Source organism: Ranitomeya variabilis, chromosome 4, assembly GCF_051348905.1.
Source record: "Ranitomeya variabilis isolate aRanVar5 chromosome 4, aRanVar5.hap1, whole genome shotgun sequence".
NCBI lineage: Eukaryota > Metazoa > Chordata > Amphibia > Anura > Dendrobatidae > Ranitomeya > Ranitomeya variabilis.
Window position 1 is genome coordinate 709,334,912 of NC_135235.1, and position 13,946 is coordinate 709,348,857.

The window sequence follows — 13,946 nt, forward strand, 5'->3', positions numbered from 1 at the left end:
GACTGGAAGACGCACCCCCATTTTCCACCCAAAAATTTTTGGGGAAAAAGTGCATCTTGTATTCCGAAAAATACAGTAATTGCTGCTTAGGTCCCCGCCAGACTCTGTATTTTCTAGTCTGTCCCAACGAACTTGTGATTCCTACAGCAAATTAATTGCCGAAGCAGTGAGTAACATAGCCAGTGATTGGTTGCATGGAGGAGATCTCTTACTCAGTAACTCAGCTTATGTTCCAGTACATACAAGACTAGAGAATACAACATCTACACGTTCTGTCTTCTGAAATGTTTCCCTTGTTATCTCCAGTAATTTTAGTATTACACAGAATTCTTTGTAATGATTCATCGTCTCATCGTCTTCCTATTCAGGTCCCTACAATATCCGATCCTTTCAAGAGACATCTTCTATATTAAGAGAATTTTTCTTAACTACCCATCAAGAATGGATCTGAAGAGGGACAAGATGGCAGAGAGGATATTACACCTCACCCTAGAGATCCTCTTCCGTCTTACTGGAGAGGTGAGAGATTTTGATAGCGTCACATTACATAATTCTTATTTATGGCAATAAAACTGTTGGACGGAACTCAAGAGGTGAGGGATCTGGAAATGTCTGTAGTGACATTTATTAATGTGTCTCTCCATAACCAGGATTACACAGTAGTGAAGAAGACCTCTAGTGAGTGCTGTCAGACCCCTGTGTCTGAGGGATGGGGAAGACCCCTGAGCCCAATCACAAGGCCTCCACCTCACGCACTGATACATGAGGACATCAATGACCAAAAGATCCTAGAACTCACCTACAAGATGATTGAGCTGCTGACTGGAGAGGTGACACTGCTGGGAATGCTGAGACATTATACAGTAACGCTATGAAGGGATCGGGGGATGACGATATCATTGTATGTGTCAGGTTCCTATAAGGTGCCAGGATGTCGCTGTCTATTTCTCCATGGAGGAGTGGGAGTATTTAGAAGGACACAAAGATGTGTACAAGGACGTCATTATGGAGGTTCTCAAGCCCTTCACATCACCGGGTAATAGGACTAAATACACACAGCCTATATTTATCTGTATTATCTGTATGTAAGGAATGAATTCAGTCCCTGTATGTGTTTCCTCCAGATCTATCCAGTAAGAGGACAACACCAGAGAGATGTCCCCGTCCTCTTCTTTCACAGGACTGTAAAGAAGAAGATTCCAATGTTTCTCAGAATCATCAGGTAGATGGAGAGAAGGTGTCCTGAGATCTCCCCTATGATGTGTAGACGGTGGTGAAGGTCTTGTTCTCATTCTTGTTTTATCCACCAGTATTACATGTTTCATACTGGTTTCATGAGAACGGTGGAGATGGCAGGATTAGAGCTGATTATAGATGTGACTTCTCCATCTGTCTGTGACTTTTACAATATTTATTTCAGGGTGAAGATCTGACCCATATTAATACTACAGAGACATATGTGAGGGGTGATGAGCGGTGTAAAGAGGAGACTCCTACATATGACTACCCAGGTGAGTAGTGACCACTAACTATAGAGAAGTCACAGATTCTTCTCAGTCACCGGCTGTGGCTGCTTTATCAATGGTGTAGTTCGGACGTGGCACAATCATGTGATCCCCATTTTGCCGGTAGAGCATAACATTCTCCTCCATCCGAAAATGTTTAAATGGCTTTGTGAGATTGTGAAAACCCTTTTGTATAGCGCTTACAACCTGCAGATGTAAGGCAGCCAGGGTGGTAGTCGTGGCAACGAGCTGTAGTGTTTCCACACCCTGGCGCCCCGCAGATGAAATACAGAGTCCTTTCTGGTGTGTGTGTGTGTGTGTGTTGTGCAGCAGAGTACTCATTTCAGTTCCCTCGGTTTCTTTCACTCCAGCTTCAGGATTCCAGTTTCCATAAAACACTGCAGCATCACAGTCCTTTTCATACAGTTCAACTTTACTGATAACATGGGCACCCATCACTTTTGCAGCACATTTCACACAAAGCATCATATCTTGCACTTTCCCTTCCTTCTGGGCAGACTCCATTTCCTCTATAACCTCTCCTTCTCTCCCAGTAATCCATGCCATCTCTGTGGACAATCCGTGTCCCTTCCATACTACCTGCATCACTAGCTCCCTGTCAGCCCCTTGTCCGATTCCACCTAGCAAAGGTGCCAGGAGTTCCATCTTACTGACTCCCGCCCCAGTCGTAGACCCCAGAACCGCCCTGAGGATGATCCTATTGAGCTGATGCCCGACTGTACTATTCTCCAGTCTGGGGCCCCTCATTTCCATCCGCAGCTTTACCCCCATGACCTGTAGCTGTCTCATACACTGCATGCATCCTGCCCTTGGCAAGGCTGCCCGGGTGTCTGTCTCTAATCAGGAAGTATCCTGATTATACTTCCCTGCTCCTTGCTGTACCTCCCCTTTAGTTAACCCCTGTGCTGCCTACCTCCTGCTCTATTCTATGTTATCTATCACTACTGTGCCCCCCTCTATTCTAGCCCCACTACTGCTCTAGCCTATGCTATATGCTATTCTAGCCCCAATCCTATAAACAGTACCCAATGAGTACATTTACATTATGGTATATGGTATGAACAGTAATACACAGTGAGGTGCCACATGTCAACATGCGAACAGAGTCCAGGAGAGAGAAGGCACAAGAAGGTCCCCGCCACATTCTTACACAGGATCCACCTACCCCTAGGGATTAGGACACGCTGACCGTTACCTGCCCAGGTCTGTAGTCTTCAAAGCCAAATAACAACGTACGTAGAATGTGCTGACAAGATATTATGATGGTCCTGTAAGAGAAAGAGGAGGGTAATGATGCTGTTGGCTTCCTAGAACCCTGATATCTTATTGGATGAATCTACCTTCTCTCCCTTCTGTGCTGCTGAATGTGCTCATATGGTCCCTACAAGACCACGTCCAGTCTTTCTGGCCAAACTTCGCTTTTATGATCGACAATATTAAATGTGCAGTGAGGCCAAGTGTGAATTTCTGTACAATAAGAGTTTCCCTTTATCCTGACTTTTCAATTTATATTAAAAGCTGACTAATTTCAAGGAGGATTGTGATAAACTACATAAAAAACATTTACCCTTGTGCCATGATATTTCTCTAAGCTGTGCGTGGCTGATGGCTGTAATATACATTTATTCACGCCTGCAGGAGATGTGTTGGCTCCAGTCCTGGTTTCATAGATTCACTCCATGTCATAAATTACATTATGTTTTCAATCCTAAGGAATTCAGATTACTGCACAATCTCTCCTGAAATGGGGGCGCTAATACTTTCTTTCCTACAATTATCTGATCCTTTCAGTAGACATCTTCTATGTTAAGAGAATTTTTCTTAACTACCCATCAAGAATGGATATGAAGAGGGACAAGACGGCAGAGAGGATATTACACCTCACCCTAGAGATCCTCTTCCGTCTTACTGGAGAGGTGAGAGATTCTGATGACGTCACATTACATCATTCTTATCTGTGGGAATAACAGATGGACAGAACTGGAGAGGTGAGGGATCTGGAAATGTCTGTAGTGAGATTTATTAATGTGTCTCTCCATAACCAGGATTACACAGTAGTGAAGAAGACCTCTAGTGAACGCTGTCAGGACCCTGTGTCTGAGGGATGGGGAAGACCCCTAAGCCCAATCACAAGGCCTCCACCTCACCCACTGATACATGAGGACATCAATGACCAAAAGATCCTAGAACTCACCTACAAGATGATTGACCTACTGACTGGAGAGGTGACACTGCTGGGAATGCTGGGACATTATACAGTAACGCTATGAATGGATCGCGGGATGACGGTATCATTGTATGTGTCAGGTTCCTATAAGGTGTCAGGATGTCGCTGTCTATTTCTCCATGGAGGAGTGGGAGTATTTAGAAGGACACAAAGATGTGTACAAGGACGTCATGATGGAGGTTCCCCAGCCCCTCACATCACCGGGTAATAGGACTAAATACACACGGCCTATAATTATCTGTATTATCTGTATGTAAGGAATGAATTCACTCCCTGTATGTGTTTCCTCCAGATCTATCCGGTAAGAGGACAACACCAGAGAGACGTCCCCGTCCTCTTCTTCCACAGGACTGCAAGCAAGAAGATCCCAATGTTTCTCAGAATCATCAGGTAGATGGAGAGAAGGTGTCCTGAGATCTCCCCTATGATGTGTAGACGGTGGCGAAGGTCTTGTTCTCATTCTTGTTTTATCCACCAGTATTACATGTTTCATACTGGTTTCATGAGAACGGTGGAGATGGCAGGATAAGAGCTGATTTATAGATGTGACTTCTCCATCTGTCTGTGACTTTTACAATATTTATTTCAGGGTGAAGATCTGACCCCTATTAATACTACAGAGACATATGTGAGGGGTGATGAGCGGTGTAAAGAGGAGACTCCTACATATGAATACCCAGGTGAGTAGTGACCACTAACTATAGAGAACTCACAGATTCTTCTCAGTCACCGGCTGTGGCTGCTTTATCAGTGGTGTAGTTCGGACGTGGCACAATCATGTGATCCCCATTTTGCCGGTGGAGCATAACATTCTCCTCCATCCGAAAATGTTTAAATGGCTTTGTGAAACTGTGAAAACTCTTTTGTATAGCGCTTACAACCTGCAGGTGTAAGGCAGCCAGGGTGGTAGTCGTGGCAACGAGCTGTAGTGTTTCCACACCCTGGCGCCCTGCAGAAGTCCTTTCGTGTGTGTGTGTGTGTGTGTGTGTGCGTGTGATGTGTGTAGCAGAGTACTCATTTCAGTTCCCTCGGTTTCTTTCACTCCAGCTTCAGGATTCCAGGTTCCATAAAACACTGCAGCATCACAGTCCCTTTCAAACAGTTCAACTTTACTGATAACATGGGCACCCATCACTTTTGCAGCACATTTCACACAAAGCATCATATCTTGCACTTTCCCTTCCTTCTGGGCAGACTCCCATTTCCTCCATAACCCCTCCTTCTTCTCTCCCGGCAATCCATGCAATTTCTGTGGACAATCCGTACTACCTGCATCACCAGCTCCCTGTCAGCCCCTTGTCCGATTCCATCTTGCAAAGGTGCCAGGAGTTCATGTTACTGACTCCAACCCCAGTCGTAGACCCCAGAACCTCCCTGAGGATGATCCTATTGAGCTGATGCCCGACTGTACTATTCTCCAGCCTGGGGCCCCTTATTGCCATCCGCAGCTTTATGACCTGTAGCTGTCTCATACACTGCATGCATCCTGCCCTTGGCAAGGCTGCCTGGGTGTCTGTCTATAATCAGGAAGTATCCTGATTATACTTCCCTGCTCCTTGCTGTACCTCCCCTTTAGGTAACCCCTGTGCTGCCTACCTCTTGCTCTATTCTATGATATCATCTATCACTACTGTGCCCCCCTCTATTCTAGCCCCACTACAGTTCTAGCATATCCTATTCTAGCCACGATCCTATAAACAGTACCCATTGAGTACATTTACATATAAATATATATACAGTGCTGACCAAAAGTTTGGACACACCTTCTCATTTAAAGATTTTTCTGTATTTTCATGACTATGAAAATTGTACATTCACACTGAAGGCATCAAAACTATGAATTAACACATGTGGAATTATATACTTAACAAAAAAAGAGTGAAACAACTGAAAATATGTCTTATATTCTAGGTTCTTCAAAGTAGCCACCTTTTGCTTTGATGACTGCTTTGAACACTCTTGGCATTCTCTTGATGAGCTTCAAGAGGTAGTCACTTAGCACTTGTTGGCACTTTTGCCTTCACTCTGCGGTTCAGCTCACCCCAAACCATCTTGATTGGGTTCAGGTCTGGTGATTGTGGAGGCCAGGTCATCTTGCGTAGCACCCCATCACTCTCCTTCTTGGTCAAATAGCCCTTACACAGCCTGGAAGTGTGTTTGGGGTCATTGTCCTGTTGAAAAATAAATGATGGTCCAACTACAGTAAACGCAAACCGGATGGAATAGCAAGCCTGCAGGAGATGTGTTGGCATGGCTCGAGTCCTGGTTTCATAGATGCACTCCATGTCGTAAATTGCATTATGTTTTCTATCATAAGAAACTCAGATTACTGCACAATCTCTCCTGAAATGGGGGCACTAATACTTTCTCTACTCTTCTGGTCAGGACTCAGTAGCTCCAATGGTCCACCATAAACGAGTGCAACTCCAGTTTAGTGTTGGAGTTCTCTCTTCGTACATACTTTTTTGGGGGAGATGTAACATATTTTTTGTTCTGTTTTTTTTTTTTTTTTTTTGTTTACATGTTCATTCTGGTTGATACTTTGATTTTGGTAGGATCAGCTTGCATCAGTTAGGTGAGTTTGTAAGTTTGGAACTCCCTGGTATCTTTTTTTTTTTTTTTTTTTTAAATCTCCATTACCTCTTCCAAATGTGCGAGATCTAAATTGAAGATGCCTCAGCTCTGCAGTATTATAAAAAGTTCTCTTTAAATGTCTAATATTTTTTCTTGAAACTCATCTGATAGAAAATATTGGCCCTTACGATAGTTTAGATTGCCAAGAGCCACCGAGCACCATACTCTAATTACTTCGGAGAGTTGATACCACTACTCATATTTTACTGATGAAGACTGTTGAGTTTGAATATTTTGATAGATGTGTTATTGTTCATAGTCAGTTTTTGACTACAGTAGTTACTGCCCAAAATACTCCCATTTTTCGCATCTGACGTGTCGCTTTTTGTGGTGATAACTTTGGAATTCTTCACAAAGGATAATAGGAAACAAATGGACCTCACAATTTTTTTTCCAACATCTCTTGAATCCAACAATACCCTGTATACGGTTGTACACTACTGTCTGGGCACTTGGCAGGGTTAAGAAGGGAAGGATCGCCATTTAGCTATTTGAATGCATATCTTGTTGGAATAGATTCCAGACACAATATTGGTTACCTGGCAGCTCAAAATATGGCTACCACAATCAGGCTTGGCACTATCTACTCAGCTTTGCAGATCCCAAGGATTGCCTTGCTCAACATTCTTTATATGAATCTGTTCTTAAACAGAGATCCCTAGGCTTGGGCCATGGTGTTACCTGCTGTTCTGTGGAGTGAGGTGGGATGACGAATAGTCAAGTTGTTGGGTCAGATCCATGAGGGCAGAGAAAATACAAAATCATGGGGGGGCATGGCTATGTAATCCAGGAGAGAGGACGCACCTCGTGGGAGCTCCGGTCATCCTGATCCTAATCCTGCCATAAATCCCCCTGACTCACCGACTGCACCGGCTGGAATGGTGCCCTTGGGACCTCAGGAGACCGGCGATCCCCTTGAGCGGTAGTTTTGGAGTCTTGAGACGTCGGGTGGTGAGGCGGCCTGGATGGGCGGCAGAATCCCTGAGCTGCGGCGGCCATCTTTGAGCGCGCGCTCCAACGAACAGGACACAGCGCTTACCGGAACCGGGTGTATTCCCCTGGGAACGGCATATATCTGCACTGAAGCGGGAGCGCTGTGGAACACTGAAGTACAGGTGCTGGGTCTGGAGCGGCGAGCGGTGCTTGGGGGAACGGCAGCCATCACTGCAGCGCGCACTCCAGCAGTAAGGAGAGCGGCGCAATATAATTGCGGTGCAGCTCAGGAGGTGAGCTAATATCTGAGATCGTAGAGGGGTGGTGCGGTGTGTGCCCTGGAAGATTGGGCCCTGCACCCCCTTACCAGACAAACTCCTGTCGGTACCATAACTCTGGAGGGATTAATCCCTCCTCCCTGCTGCTCTGCCTGGGGAAGATGTGGGCTGCTCTAAGGCACAGTGCCTGGGTGAATCCTCAATTGCTGCTTCTATAAATATCTGACAATTCCTTTAAACCTGCTGGTAGTCTTCCTGGAATCTACTCCAGTGTTTAACTTTGCCGGATCTGCTGTTGGGGAGTAGACCAGCTATAACTATAAGTGTGATCCTTCTGTGTGGTCTTTCTGCTGATCGCCATGCAGCATTCCAAAAGAGCGAAGGCTGCTGACAAATTAAAGCAATATGCCAGAGAAGATGCCTCTGATAATGTACGCACTCTCAGAAATAATCCCACGCAGAACCAACGCAAAAATCGTCTTTCTGACAGTAATGAGGAGGGAGAACAAGACGAAGTGACTCTTAAACAAGCATCTGAGCAATTGATGCAGGCTATATCCCTCACTAGATCTTCTCTTACGGAAAAAATAAAAGACGTACACACTGAAGTGGGTCGTTTGCGACATGATATGCAAGCTATGAGGGGGCGCATCTCAGAGGTTGAAACAAGAGTGTCTCAGATAGAGAACACCATTACCCCTATGGAAACTAAATTGTCATGCCTGGAAACAAAAAGCAGACGATCTGGAAAACAGATTGCGCCGCAATAACATTCGAATTATTGGCCTACCGGAGCGCTCGGAAGGTCAGCAACCTGAGAAATTTCTGGAGGATTGGCTTAAAACCTCCCTGGGAGATGGATTCTCCTCAACATTTTCTGTGGAGAGAGCCCATAGGGTTCCAACGAGGCCTCTTCCTCCCGGAACTCCACCCCGGCCCTTTTTGGCGCGTCTTCTCAACTGCAGAGACAGAGATGCGATACTTCGCTTGGCGAGACAGAAAGGCCCTATTAAATTCAATAACACTACTATATCAATCTTCCCGGATTTCTCCATGGAGCTCCAAAAACAGCGAGTTCGATTTGTGGAAGTTAAGAGGCAGCTCAGGGATAAAAACATCATTTATTCCATGCTTTACCCAGTTCGACTCCGCATTCTCCATGAGGGCTCTTCCTTGTTCTTTACAGATCCGGCGGAGGTAACCGAATGGTTGCGGACATACAAGGCGTCTAGTGTGCCGGAGTCCTAAGTAGTTCTCCTTCTCTAATGGCAACACAAATTGGAGCTCTCCGTACAGGTGCTGAGCTTATCAACAATACAGGACGCTGATTCCAGTGAGGCTATCCCCTTTTCTATCTGACTGTAGGAGTGTAGGATTATACTCCTCCACTGTTCAAGTTCTGTTTTGTTTGGGTTTTTACACCAGTTTTGATTGTTTGATATGTTCGTTGGTCACCATTGATAATTCTGTGCTCTGTGTGATGTCCCTGATTTCTGCTCAGGCTATGGTGTATATTATTCTTTTTCCTAAGTGTGGATATGGGGTCTGAGGTAATATGTATGACGTGGAATATACGGGGTATTAAGACTCCCCGAAAGAAAATAAAGGTTTTTTCACAGATTAAACGGTACCATCCCCATGTTGTAGCACTTCTAGAGACACATCTGACCAGAGCCACAGCTAAGTATACACAAAAGCCGTGGGTGCAGTGGTCCCTTCACGCATTTCATACCAGTTATTCAAGAGGGGTCTCTCTGCTGATACATAGAAGTGTTAGATGGGAGGCCAAGGAGGCACGGCGAGATCCCGAGGGTCGTTTTGTTTTTGTGCACGCCTTTATTAATACACGGGAATACATGATACTATGCGTTTATAACCCACCCCCGACTAATATATCGGTTCTCCGCATGGCAATGGGCTTCTCCCTAAATTATCCTGATGCTAGTGTTATTTGTATGGGAGATTTCAACTTAGTCATGGATAATTCCACGGATAGATTGAGACTAGATGACGGGATATCTGGGGGGCCTCTGTTGTGAATTCCGCTCTTGGGCTCCCTCCGGTGGTTGTAAGTGGAACGGCTGCTCCTTGGATTTAGCAGTCAGCAGCTGCTTCCACTGATCGTCTATTCTGGCTCGGCTATTTAAGCCTGGCTTTATCCTTCAGCCAGTGCCAGTTGTCAATGGTTCCTGGTTGGATTCACATCTCTGCTTGGATTTCCCCCTATGTTCTGACCAGTTCAGCAAAGATAAGTCCTTGCTTTGTTCTTTTGCAGTCCACATTTTGTGGACTTTATCGTTCAGCACTTTCTATGTTTTTTCTACTCCAGCTTGTCAGTATGGATTTATTCAGTTAAGCTGGAAGCTCTGGGAAGCAGATTTACCCTCCACACCTTTAGTCAGGTGTGGAGATTTTTGTAAACTCTGTCGTGGATTTTTCTAGTTTTTTAATACTGACCGCACAGTATTCTGTCCTATTCTATCTATCTAGCTAGAGTGGCCGCCTTTGCTTCATCCTGGTTTCATTCTGCATATGTCATTTACCTCTCCACTCACAGTCAATATTTGAGGGGGGCTGTCTATCCTTTGGGGATTTTCTCTGAGGCAAGATAGCTTTCCTGTTTCTACCTTTAGGGGTAGTTAGTCCTCCGGCTGTGACGTGGTGTCTAGGGAGTGACAGGAACATCCCACGGCTACTTCTAGTGTTGTTAAGCTCAGGAACTGCGGTCAGTACAGGTACCACCTCCTCCAGAGCTCGTCCCATGTTGCTCCTAAACCACCAGCTCATAACAGTACAACTGGCCAAAAATGAATTAAATGCATCTCAAAAGAAGGAAAAAAAAGTTCTGAGCCATTTTTTTTTCTGCAGTGTGTTTTGTCTTTTTTTTCCTCTTAATCTCTGGGTGGTTCAGGATTTTGGTGCTGGCATGGATGTTCAGGGTTTGTTTTCTCGTGTGGATCAACTTGCTGCAAGAGTACAGAGTATCCAAGATTATGTTGTCCAGACTCCGGCTTTAGAGCCTAGAATTCCTACTCCTGATTTGTTTTTTGGGGACAGATCTAAGTTTTTGAACTTTAAAAATAACTGGAAATTGTTTTTTGCTTTGAAACCGCGTTCCTCTGGTGATCCCATTCAGCAGGTTAAAATTGTCATCTCTCTGCTGCGTGGTGACCCTCAGGACTGGGCATTCTCCCTTGAATCAGGGGATCCGGCATTGCTTAATGTAGACGCATTTTTTCAAGCGCTCGGATTTTTGTATGACAAACCTAATTCTGTGGATCATGCAGAAAAAACTTTGTTGGCCCTGTGTCAGGGTCAGGAAGCGGCAGAATTATACTGCCAGAAATTTAGAAAATGGTCTGTGCTCACTAAATAAAATGAGGATGCCTTGGCTGCAATTTTCAGAAAGGGTCTTTCTGAAGCCCTTAAAGATGTTATGGTGGGGTTCCCCACGCCTGCTGGTTTGAGCTAATCTATGTCTCTAGCCATTCAGATTGATCGGCGCCTGCGCGAGCGCAAAGTTGTGCACCATATGGCGGTATCCTCTGAGCAGAGTCCTGAGCCTATGCAATGTGATAGGATTTTGACTAGAGCAGAACGGCAGGGATTCAGACGTCAGAATAGGCTGTGTTTTTACTGTGGTGATTCTGCTCATGTTATTTCTGATTGCCCTAAGCGTACTAAGAGGGTCGCTAGGTCTGTTACCATCAGTACTGTACAGCCTAAATTTCTCTTATCTGTGACCCTGATTTGCTCATTATTGTCCTTTTCTGTCATGGCATTTGTGGATTCAGGCACTGCCCTGAACTTAATTGACTTGGAATTCGCCAGGCGCTGTGGGTTACATAGTTATTAAGGTTGAAGGAAGACTGTAAGTCCATCTAGTTCAACCCATAGCCTAACCTAACATGCCCTAACATGTTGATCCAGAGGAAGGCAAAAAAAAACCATGTGGCAAAGAGTAACTCCACCATGGGGAAAAAAATTACTTCCCGACTCCACATACGGCAATCAGACTAGTTCCCTGGATCAACGCCTTATCAAGGAATCTAGTGTATATACCCTGTAACATTATACTTTTCCAGAAAGGTATCCAGTCCCCTCTTAAATTTAATTAATTAATCACTCACTACAACATCATACGGCAGAGAGTTCCATAGTCTCACTGCTCTTACAGTAAAGAATCCGCGTCTGTTGTTATGCTTAAACCTTCTTTCCTCCAGATGTAGAGGATGCCCCCTTGTCCCTGTCTCAGGTCTATGATTAAAAAGATCATCAGAAAGGTCTTTATACTGTCCCCTCATGTATTTATACATTAAAATAAGATCACCCCTTAGTCTTCGTTTTTCCAAACTAAATAGCCCCAAGTGTAATAACCTATCTTGGTATTGCAGACCCCCCAGTCCTCTAATAACCTTGGTCGCTCTTCTCTGCACCCGCTCCAGTTCAGCTATGTCTTTCTTATACACCGGAGACCAGAACTGTGCACAGTATTCTAAGTGTGGTCGAACTAGTGACTTGTATAGAGGTAAAATTATGTTCTCCTCATGAGCATCTATGCCTCTTTTAATACATCCCATTATTTTATTTGCCTTTGTAGCAGCTGCCTGACACTGGCCACTGAATATGAGTTTGTCATCCACCCATACACCCAGGTCTTTTTCATTGACGGTTTTCCCCAGAGTTTTAGAATTAAGCACATAGTCATACATCTTATTACTTCTACCCAAGTGCATGACCTTACATTTATCCCCATTAAAGCTCATCTGCCATTTATCAGCCCAAGCTTCTAGTTTACATAAATCATCCTGTAATATAAAATTGTCCTCCCCTGTATTGATTACCCTGCAGAGTTTAGTGTCATCTGCAAATATTGAAATTCTACTCTGAATGCCCCCTACAAGGTCATTAATAAATATGTTAAAAAGAAGAGGGCCCAATACTGACCCCTGTGGTACCCCACTGCTAACCGCGACCCAGTCTGCAGCCTTTGCAGAGCCCTATTCCTTTGAGGGGCATTGATGCTACACCGTTGGCCAAGGATAAACCTCAGTATTGGACTCAGCTGGCCATGTGCATGGCGCCAGCACATCAGAAAGATTGCCGTTTTCTGGTGTTGCATAATTTGCATAATGTTGTTGTACTGGGTTTTCCATGGTTACAGGTACAAAATCCGGTGCTGGATTGGAAATCTATGTCTGTGACTAGTTGGGGTTGTCAAGGGGTACATAGTGACGTTCCTTTGATGTCAATTTCCTCTTCCCCCTCTTCTGAAGTCCCTGAGTTTTTGTCGGATTTCCAGGATGTATTTGATGAGCCCAAGTCCAGTTCCCTTCCTCCACATAGGGACTGTGATTGTGCTATTAACTTGATTCCTGGCTGTAAGTTCCCTAAGGGCCGACTTTTCAATCTGTCTGTGCCAGAGCATGCCGCCATGCGGAGTTATGTTAAGGAGTCTTTGGAGAAGGGGTATATTCAGCTGTCTTCGTCACCATTGGGAGCGGGATTCTTTTTTGTTGCCAAGAAGGATGGCTCCTTGAGACCCTGTATTGATTATTGCCTTCTCAATAAGATCACGGTCAAATTCCAATACCCTTTGCCTTTTCTTTCTGATTTGTTTGCTCGGATTAAGGGGGCTAGTTGGTTTACTAAAATTGACCTTCGAGGGACATATAATCTTGTTCGTATTAAACAGGGTGACGAATGGAAAACTGCATTTAATACGCCCGAAGGCCATTTTGAATACCTTGTGATGCCTTTCGGGCTTTCTAATGCTCCTTCTGTATTTCAGTCCTTCATGCATGATATTTTCCGCAGTTACCTTGATAAATTCATGATTGTATATTTGGATGATATTTTGATTTTTTCCGATGATTGGGAGTCTCATGTGAAGCAGGTCAGGATGGTATTCCAGATGCTTTGTGATAATGCTTTATTTGTGAAGGGGTCTAAGTGCCTATTTGGAGTTCAGAAGGTCTCTTTTTTTGGTTTCATTTTTTCTCCCTCATCTATAGAAATGGATCCTGTTAAGGTCCAAGCCATTCATGATTGGATTCAACCCACTTCTGTGAAGAGGCTTCAGAAATTTTTGGGCTTTGCTAATTTTTATCGCCGTTTCATTGCCAACTTTTCAAGTGGTGTTAAGCCCCTGACCGATTTGACGAAGAAAGGCGCTGATGTTATGAATTGGTCCTCTGCGGCTGTTGAGGCCTTTCAGGAGCTTAAACGCCGATTCACTTCTGCCCCTGTGTTGCGTCAGCCGGATTTTTCTCTTCCTTTTCAGGTTGAGGTTGACGCTTCTGAGATTGGGGCAGGTGCCGTTTTGTCTCAGAGGAATTCTGATGGTTC

The 13,946-nt window shown here is 44.6% G+C and overlaps 2 protein-coding genes across 2 annotated transcripts in view; both read left to right on the forward strand.

Moving 5' to 3' along the window:
* Positions 1 to 13,946, forward strand: part of LOC143766517 (uncharacterized) — a 180,827-nt gene that overhangs the window by 125,580 nt on the left and 41,301 nt on the right. The window contains exons 3-11 of the mRNA XM_077254267.1: positions 651 to 830; positions 913 to 1,036; positions 1,125 to 1,222; positions 1,421 to 1,511; positions 3,318 to 3,442; positions 3,572 to 3,751; positions 3,834 to 3,957; positions 4,046 to 4,143; positions 4,343 to 4,433. Of these exons, the coding sequence (XP_077110382.1) occupies positions 651 to 830; positions 913 to 1,036; positions 1,125 to 1,222; positions 1,421 to 1,511; positions 3,318 to 3,442; positions 3,572 to 3,751; positions 3,834 to 3,957; positions 4,046 to 4,143; positions 4,343 to 4,433 (1,111 nt within the window). The remainder of the gene's footprint in view (positions 1 to 650; positions 831 to 912; positions 1,037 to 1,124; positions 1,223 to 1,420; positions 1,512 to 3,317; positions 3,443 to 3,571; positions 3,752 to 3,833; positions 3,958 to 4,045; positions 4,144 to 4,342; positions 4,434 to 13,946) is intronic.
* Positions 1 to 13,946, forward strand: part of LOC143766539 (endoribonuclease YbeY-like) — a 181,409-nt gene that overhangs the window by 35,771 nt on the left and 131,692 nt on the right. The window lies entirely within an intron of this gene.